At 37.7% G+C, this 9,615-nt stretch overlaps 1 protein-coding gene across 1 annotated transcript in view; it reads right to left on the bottom strand.

Moving 5' to 3' along the window:
• Window positions 1–214: 214 nt before the first annotated feature.
• TRPM7 (transient receptor potential cation channel subfamily M member 7) overlaps window positions 215–9,615 on the bottom strand; it is a 51,326-nt gene continuing 41,925 nt past the window's right edge. The window contains exons 28-40 of the mRNA XM_030955009.1: window positions 8,844–8,903; window positions 7,739–7,820; window positions 7,290–7,360; window positions 6,751–6,788; window positions 5,758–5,783; window positions 5,364–5,414; window positions 5,210–5,275; window positions 4,268–4,551; window positions 3,858–3,940; window positions 3,330–3,535; window positions 2,240–2,291; window positions 2,040–2,146; window positions 215–1,740 (exon numbers count right to left, since the gene is read on the bottom strand). Coding sequence (XP_030810869.1) covers window positions 1,610–1,740; window positions 2,040–2,146; window positions 2,240–2,291; window positions 3,330–3,535; window positions 3,858–3,940; window positions 4,268–4,551; window positions 5,210–5,275; window positions 5,364–5,414; window positions 5,758–5,783; window positions 6,751–6,788; window positions 7,290–7,360; window positions 7,739–7,820; window positions 8,844–8,903 — 1,257 coding nt within the window. The 3' untranslated portion in view covers window positions 215–1,609. The remainder of the gene's footprint in view (window positions 1,741–2,039; window positions 2,147–2,239; window positions 2,292–3,329; window positions 3,536–3,857; window positions 3,941–4,267; window positions 4,552–5,209; window positions 5,276–5,363; window positions 5,415–5,757; window positions 5,784–6,750; window positions 6,789–7,289; window positions 7,361–7,738; window positions 7,821–8,843; window positions 8,904–9,615) is intronic.

Genomic DNA, 9,615 nt, shown 5'->3' with positions numbered 1-9,615 from the left:
TCATTTACTCATTAATCCCCTCACATGAGTTTGGCAGCTATGACAGTTTTCACTTTTTTACCTCCCTAGTTTCTGGTGTTGGCCCAAGTTGTGATACCTCAAAGGCTAACAGCTACTTTGATCCAGCGTGGCAAATTCTACTTTTCTGCATAAAGAGTTACTTAAATTCACCAAAATAACCCTTCAGACTGAGACGGAGAGCAGAAGTCTGTAAACAAGAATAAATTTATTTTAGATTCTTTAAAGATTTAATGATATACAAAATGTATACAGTATTATATCCTTATAACATTTTATCTTTCCCCATCAAACATAAAACACCATTTAAACAACTATTGTGTTCGTGCCTTAGGTCTGTATCTATAAGATACACTACTGAATAAAAAATTTATAGAGCTATATACTGCCCTTTTAATTAAAAATTACAAATTAGTACCTATGTAACAAAAAAAAAATCGCAGCATGAAACTTCAGTTGGACAACAGGTTCTTTTCTTGCTGAATGCTCAACAATATTTGGGACAGTTAAATTACATTTTATTGGCATGAAGGTGCATTGCAATCTCCCGTACTTTACACAATGCTAATCCAACCCTAGTCTCTCTTAAGTACCACAAATAACATAACATTAAAGATGTTTTCTACACAATTTTAAATACATTTACAAGTAATGTGTACATTCGGTTTCAATACACTGGTTTTAGGAGATCTTTGGAAGGCAGAACTTCTGAAGCAGTCACTACGTACGTACAAGGGAAAGCACTTCCAACTTGTGTTCTTACAAGGCAACTTATTTGGACCAGCACAAACTAATTCTTCTATTAAATATGATTATACCAGTCTATCATGGCTTTGTTACTATTTGACAGTGACTTGATAAAATTGAAATGTGTAAAACAAGAAATTTTATTATGCACAATTCAGGCTCTATTTCACAAAACAAAAGCAACCAAGCCCAGTTTTACAGTCATGAAGCTGAAAGAATCCTGATTCAGGAGACTCTCTCTCTCTTTTGGAACAGATCAAGTTCCTACCTTCAACTTCAGTCTATTTGCATCCTATATACACCTCATTTGGCTCTGTCCTCTTCAAAAGGTCAGATTAAAAGACACCTGGTGAGAAAATATTAGTGGAAAACTTCCGAAAACACTCTAAGAATACTCTGGCATTACAGAGGTAGGCGCTTTCTCCTGGTTTTGCTCATTGATGGTAAGACAAATGCCAAAAAGACAAATGCTTTACCTTAAAACATCAACTACCAAAATCCTTTTGGTGGAAGGCATATTTCCCACCACAGGTCTACAGGAAGAAAATCCTCCACTAAACCAAAATAAAATAAAAAATAAAACTATCTGCTTAAAAAGCCCCTTTAAAAACACTTCTTAAATACTTGTCATTATTCCACCTTTAGAAGGATCAGCTGCCACGCTGCTCTGTAGATGGTTATCACAAGGTAAAATCCTTAGATTATGGACCAGCCAAAATTCCACTTATGAGACAGTAATCCTTGTTTTGACAAGTCTTTCTTTTCATTATAGTGAGGGAAAGGTAAGTGACAACTTGGTGAGGTTCCAGGAAGTTTGAGCGAAGCCACTGAGTTGGTCACATCATCAGAGCATCAGACGGATGGAATTGGCCGGATCAGAATCTTTGGTGCAGCTTCCAGGCTGAATTGTCAATTCAGGGGCATCGTCCTGAGGAAATATGATCTTGTCAGGTGTGTAGTCATTCCTCTTCAGATCTGTACAAACAGAACAAAGTCATAATGATTACTATTTCTTGAGGTAGTAGAATCAATGGGGCATAAATGTCTAGCAAAGAATTGGATATGCAAATGCACTTATGAAGACGAATTCCAGGATATGCACTGTCACAAAAGGGATGTTTTTATCATATGTGCAATAAGAAGCCTAAATTCAAATCACATAACTCCTGTTTATTACTGGTTCCACTTTCACAGCATGCCTTGACTATTTCATTATGTATCTTACATCATCTCATGACATCAGTGTCTCAGAAGGAGGGTCCTGCAGCTCTTACCAGGAAGTTTCAGTTTCCTGCAGCAGGAATTACAGTGGTGCTTTGCTCTGAAGTTTTTTATTGCATCCTCTCCTAGATTGGCTGGCCCAAACACCATATCGTATGACCTTGGAGACAAAGTGCACATAAACATCCCTTGGCATGTGTTCTCTTTCCAGGGACAATTTTATATAATGCTTTAAGTCTTTCTTAACCCTTACCTTTTTTCCCCAGCTTTTATCACAGAGGGATCTGTCAAATTTTCACCAACACCTTCAGACAGCACATGAAGAAAAAGTTAATTCTGATACACTTCTGATTACATAAATATATTAATATTAAAAAGCCTTGGAATCCTTAGCTATGACTTCTCGGCTTTTCCAAGAATAAAAACAGAAAAAACCCACAACAAACACAACCCAAACTACACATGATTCTCTACCCTTAGAAAATTGCTCCTAAGCAAGCACTTTGTACTTCTCAGATTTCTTCCATCTATTTTTTGCATTTCCTAGCTTGAGTTTTCACCCACGAGAAAAATCTCCTATGCAGTTCTCACTGCCAGAATATCTGGCACAGAGTTCAGGATAAAACCAGCTTACCACACTGGCACTACACAAATGTGCCAAAAAATAGCATTTTTATGCCACATTTCATTAGGAAAATGTATATATTTATAGTTTCTGTGTTGCTGTAAGATTTAATACTATATTAGAACTAAAAAGCTGGTGAAGGGTCTGGAGCACAGGTCCTGTAAGGAGCAGCTGAGGGAGCTGGGGATGTTTATCCTGGGGAAGAGGAGGCTCAGGGGAGACCTCATCACTGTCTAGAACTACCTGAAAGGACATTGTAGCCAGGTGGGGGTCAGTCCCCATCAGGAGGACAAGAAAATGGCCTGAAGTTGCACTAGGAGAGGTTTAGGTTGGATATGAGGTAAAATATATTCACTGAAAAGGCTGGAACAGCTGCCCAGGGAAGTGGTGCAGTCACCATCCCTGCAGGGATTTAAAAGCTGTTTGGGGGTGGCCCCTTGGTACATGGAGTGTGCTGGATTTGGCAGTGCTGGGTAAAGTTGGACTCAATGCTCTTAGAGCTCCTTTCCAATCTTTATCATAATATGATTAAATAAGAAAATCACAGATCCTAACTAACTAGAAGAAGCAGCACTAAATAATCTTTGTTGTTTATTACAAATATACAAATTCTTAACAAAATGCTAGCAAAAGAAAAACCCTAAAAATAGATAATATTAAAACATAGATAATAAAATAGACCTTGGTCCCAATGCAAGTTTCAAAGTCAGGGCATTACCTTGCAGATCTAATACCAACAGTTCTCCTCTTGTATACTCATATGTCCAGTGGCTGAAAGCCAGCATAACCTCCTCCAGCATGTTAGTTGGGATTATTTCATCCCCATTATTGTTATTATATTTTCTAAACTCTCCAGTCATGCACTCTTCAACTGCAAACCACTGGCCAGCAGAGTGGCAATATAACAGGAAAACTTCCAAGAACCTGGAAAAAGTACACTTAATTAGTATAGGTCCAAAATAGGGATCTATCATTACTATTAGACTTTTATTTAATTTACTAACAATTTAAATACTTTTAAACTATTACACAAAGCCATTTAGATTATCCCACTAGATTAGAATCAGTGCAGAAAGTATCAGTGGAAAATACTGCCACGGACAATTCTGCTTGCCACGTTCACAGCAATATTCCAAGACATATCTACATATGAGTATCTTAATATATGTGATGCATCTGTTAATATCCTGTAGGCATTGCTCTGAGCCAAAAGCATGCAATATAATGGCAGTTTAAACACACTCACCTTGGAGAGTATGGGATGGATTTGGGCTTCATCTGGTTGAATGCAAAGGTGAGCTTCTGTGCTGCTCTCTGCTGCTGAATTTCCTGTGAGTCAAACCCACACCTCATTAGCTGCTTAACAGAACAGGGAACAGCACAGAGCCAAGCAGGCAGTGGGAACAGTGTCCATTCCCCCAAGGCAGAGTAACAGATTACTTGTTTTTAAATTATATCTGTATTTTAAGAATTTGAGCTCTTTGATTAAATAAGCCATCCTGGAACAGAGTTTTTAACCCTTTTGCTCATACAGAACCCCAGACTAACTTTTTTTCTTATTCTAATAAGTATATACTAGTTTACAGGCGGGAAAATAATTCCTGTTTAACATATAATGCCTGTCTGTGTTTAATAATTGTCAAAGATAGAACTTACTCTCAAGCACAAGTGCAACACAGTGTCCTCCTTATAAATGCTTGACCAAGTATTCACAACTTCAGGAAGAAACGACTTGATGATGTAAAGATGTCCTGATTTCAGGATATCATATTCTGACCACGTGCACACAACTTTGAGAGCTCGACGTAAACCTCCTCCCATCTCCTCTTTACTTAAAAATTCAATTTTAGCACAGAGCCCCAGCTGTGACCAGGAGGACATGCTGTTGTTCAGGATGCTGGGAGAACTCTCTTCAAGGCGATACACAGTGACTGGTTCACCTGCAGACAGCACAAAAACCATCGCCGAGCTGAACTTTCCAAGTTTGAAATCAAAAGCACTGAAAACACACCACTTCTTACAACAAGCTGCAGTGTTAAGTCATTACAAACATCTTGAATTAACAAAAAATTGACCCCTCTGCAGCTTTGTTCACAGAGCTGTAAAATTTGTCCTCCTATTAAGGCCTATTAATGACACTGTTCAAACAGCACTAAGAACACTGAATAAATGCTTAAAGTTCAAACAAGTGAAGACAACTTAAAGGAATCCTTCCAGAATAGTTTGTTATAAAACTGTTAGTACAATACTCCCATCACTGTAACACCATTTCTGAGGACAACTATAATTAAATCTACATTTCATAATCAAGTGAGTTGCCCTAGAAAAGGTGTCATACTCACATATATTTCTGAGTGTTCTAAGACAGACTTCTTTTAGTTCATTAAGACTTCAGTTTCACACTTGCTGTGAGAAACTGAACTTTGCCTTGATCCTTCTATATTGGATCCTTCTTGACCCTTCTATATTAGATACATAGAATATATATCCTTGATCCTTCTATATTAGAAGGATCAAACCAAATTAGAATCCATATAAGGTTTTCTTTTCTTCCCCAAAAGACTACAGTGAACCAGCAACAAGAAATACAATTCTTACCTCTTGGAGGCACAGGAGTGAATGGAATGCTCTGTGATAATCTCATCAGGTTATTTCTTTCTACAGCTAGAGGAAAATTACAGCATTTGTTGAAGTTTAAGGATCTTGTATATGTCAATAAAAATACAAGCATTAGTTCATAGAAGGGACTGACCTGAGTAATAGTAATTGATATCCATGATAGGCTTGAAAGGAGAAGCAATGCCTGAAAAGAGATTAAGTGAAAAAAAGAAGAAAAAAAGAGATACTCTAGCTACTAATTTATGTACTAAAATACCACACACTAAGATCAACTGCCAAGTTACTACAGTTTGAAAAGGATCTGCTGTGAAGATAATTAAATATTGCACTTAAGTCTTTAGTACCTCAGGGGGGAGAAAAATGTAGTGCTTAATGCTTGGCTGTTTGTTGAAAAATTCTTTTTTTATTTTTTTAAATCATAATATTGTGTGTCCAATAAATTCCAAGTTACCATCAATTAAATACAAGACCCAAGCACTTGGTTATACATAAAAATCTCTCACCTTTAGAGGACAAAGAAAACTTACCATTCAATGCATCTTCTTCTGATGGCCTGTCAAATGCCACAAAAACAACAGTCACCTTCAAACTTACTCTGCATTCCCTGATTTTGACACATCATCCTAGGTCACCTTGTTAACCTCACAGGACCACTTTTATCCTGTTATCCTATTTATCAAGGGCAGTACAGGTTTCTTAATTACAAAATAGTAATGGAAAGCTGTTAAGCAATCTCATGTTTTTACAGCTACACTTTAAATACCTCCAAGTCATGCACAACATTATGCTAAGTTTGCATCACAAGAGCTCGTTCCCACAGAGGCGCTTTAATTAAAACTTGTTCACAACAGTTTACCCTTCTGTTATCAGATAAATAAGGTAATGGCTTTAACAGTTAACTCAGGGGGTAATTGTTAACAATGCATAATTCCAGAGGTGGTTACAGTTGGAAAGGCTGGGTAAAGACCTTTACCAGGAAGGGAGCTGCTCAATATGTGTCAACACATTCTCATGCTTGCCCTCCAACGTGTGACACCGTTAATCTAAACAGAACCTGTTAAAGCATGGTGAGAGCTCAGCCTGACGCCCCCACGAGCACCTGCAGCCCAGGGAGCCAACCCAGTCCTGGGCTGCATCCCAAGAAGAGTGGCCAGCAGGCTGAGGGGGTGGCTCTGCAAGAGACCCCAGCTGGGGCATTGTGGCCATCCCTGGGGTCCCCAAGGAAAGAAGGACCTGTTGGAGAGAGCCCAGAGGGGGCCACAAAAATACTTGGAGGGCTGGAGCCCCTCTGTCCCAGAGACAGGCTGGGAGAGCCTTTCAACCCAAACCATTCTATGATGCTCCTATGATTCCAGTGAATATATTTAGTTATTTATTAGAAGGGAAAAAAATACCAAACTGAATGGGGTTTTTTCTCATTAAATGCAACTAAATCCCACTATAGCCAAAGACAACCAAAAAGAAAAACAGATCAACATACAGAGTGATAAAATTGATCCATTAGTAGAAAGCTTACTTACATTTGACTGCTATTTGAAGGTCTGCCCTGTAGCCAATCCTTAAAAACAAAGGAGAGGAAAACCAAAGAGGGCTTCAGTTTTGTAAGGAAAACACAGTTTATTCAGTTGGAGGTGGGGTGGTAATGTGTGTAATGTGTTTTAAGCTCTTGGAGTACAGCCTGTTTATTGGAAATAAACCAGGCTGTACTGAACTGCAGTTGAATGGAGAGACCCAAACACAACCAAGAAATGGTAACTACAATTAAAAGAATAAATAATATTCACTAATATATTCACTATATTCACTACTGTTTATGGATTATATAAGTAATTCTTTTCCTTAAAAGAAAAGAATTTTGATTTTATTTCTACAAACAGAAAACAGCACAGATTTTCATAGTGAGAACATACACAACTTCTTCTCTTAGTGAAAACAGGTCTCCTGTTGCCTCCTAGAACAAGCAAGTCCACAAATCAGTATTACTCTTTATCTGTTTCTTCTCCTTTATTTGTTCAGCTTCTAGTTCTGCTCAAGAATGTCACAAAAGGTTGATACAAACCGTCAGCAAAGCTGCTTTGGAGTCAACTTGCTGCGTGTCTTCACTGGATGCTCTCCTGCTCTCGCAGTACACTACAAACGAAGGAGATTTGTAACTGGACAAAGAATGGCAGCTGTCACTGTCGCCCATTTCCTAACAGTGAACAAACAGACAGCTTAACAAAGCTCTCATGAAACAAGCCTGACCCACAGCTCTAGAAGAAGTTTGCAGTCCTAACTAGATCACTTCAGGTTTTACAGCTCTGGCTGTCCATGGCAAATCCAAGGTAACAGAACTGAGCTGGCATGGCTAGAAGAACCACAAGAAGCAGAAGATTCAAGTACTACCAAACACGAAAATATTTCAAGATTATTTAACCATTTGTGTTCCCTTTGCATCTTCCTAGGATACCCATTAGCAAGGCAAGTTAGAGACACCATTAGCGGACCTGAGCAGAGCCCAGAACTTACGCTGCTCTGAGTGGGTTGTCAGAGGGTCAGCGAGCCCACCACAAGAACTTGATTGTTGTAGATCACTGTCAGTTTGAAGACCCTACCAAAAAAAAAATTACATTTACCATCAGTCATCATTACCATTATTGCTTTCAACTGCTACTCTTGGAACTCAATGTGCCCAGTTTTTCTTTTTAGGACTGGCCAGGATTCTTAAAAATTTCTGGAAGTACTTCAAATACCTCACTGCACAGAAATGCACAAGTTGAGTGCATTAATTCAGTTTAATGTTCTTCTCACAGTAGCCACCAGCTGTAACATTTTGAGGTACACATTAAGACTCCTGACCCATACCAAAAGAGTTCTTTGCAAGGAAATGTTACAATAGCCTAGAACTAAAGAAATGTCAATTACACTGGATACCTACAAGTACCGTGTTCAGCACATCTCTTTTGTGCCTTTGTTTGCTATCAATTCTTATATAATTATATGGCTCTGACAGAAACTAAATTTCAATTTGCACCCACTTAAAAGAGCAACAAAATGTGGTAAACTCCTGTCATGTAAAAACCTGTGGGTTATGAATGCAACTTCCTTATGGACATACTCCTTCACAGCAATTACACATTGTTGGAATACGTACTGAGGTGGTCAGTGTTTGACAACAAAATATTTCTTTTGCTAAAAAGGAGAAAGGTGGTTTCATCACAAACTAGGACTGTGTGTAGAGTGGCACAGGGCTTACTCATCTATTAACTCCAGTGCTGAATGAAATGTAAAAATTCATTGTGCCCTGCTTTTGATTCCTGAAATCATAACAGTTAGGAAGTTGTTGCCACCCTTTTTCACCCTGTCCTCTTACAGAATCCACCCCACACACATAAACATACACAGGCCTCTCTGCGTGTGTGTGTGTCCAAAATGTCTTTCTGACGTGTGGTTATGTGCAAAAAAACTATTTCTTTACATCCCTAAACACTAGAACATGTTAGACCTCTGTCAAGGAGACATCCAATTTACAGATAACGAGATAAGAACCGAGATCCACGTCTTTACTGGAAAGAATACTTTTAGTACCTGTTGAAAATAAGATTCCTAATAAATGGAAACTTTCTTCACTTACTTGAAGTCTGGTTGTCTCTATACCCTCCAATATAGCTTTTTTGAAGTCTTCCTGCTGCTCCTATCAAAGAAATAAAGCAAATTGTTAACAATAACATGAAAAAAAACTGTGCCAAAAATTCATACAAAAAGCTTTTTGGTCACACATTATACTCATTGAAAGGTTCAGAAGCAGCAACTCAGCAGAATAGAAGCATTTCAAATGGTCATAATGCAATTCCCAGGTGAATTCTCCCCTGAATGCATAACTGCAAATTTGTATGTACTAATTTAACAACTACATAGCAAAAATTGTATTGATATACATATATATGCATACACACAATATAATACTTGGAAGGCAGGTTTATGATTAATTACTTTTCCATTTGAGTAATTTTTATTATTCTCTAAAGAAATTTCTTTAAGGAAATGGAAATTACTCATTTTAGTTTACGACAAGTTTATTTAAAAGCTTTTTCTTCTTGGGAGCATAATGAAAAATTTTTGTCACTTTTGAAAATTATATTCACTGTCACCTTGCTTTATAAATTATAATATAAATTACTCTAGTCTTCCTAAAGGCTGATCTTGAAATTTATGAGTGTAAAATATTTAGTTAAACACTAATTATGGGATACTTAATTTTATCTCAATTCACAGTTGTAGTCATCTTAGCTTCCATAACCTCAGAGCTTGTTTGTTGCACTATTCCTATTATGAAGCAACAGTACTTGATGGCAGTTCAGGTTACATGAGTTTTCACTGGATTTTTTTTTTTAATCATGAAACAG

Source organism: Camarhynchus parvulus, chromosome 10 (assembly GCF_901933205.1).
Source record: "Camarhynchus parvulus chromosome 10, STF_HiC, whole genome shotgun sequence".
Classification (NCBI taxonomy): Eukaryota; Metazoa; Chordata; class Aves; order Passeriformes; family Thraupidae; genus Camarhynchus; species Camarhynchus parvulus.
This window is presented reverse-complemented; position numbering and strand designations above follow the sequence as displayed.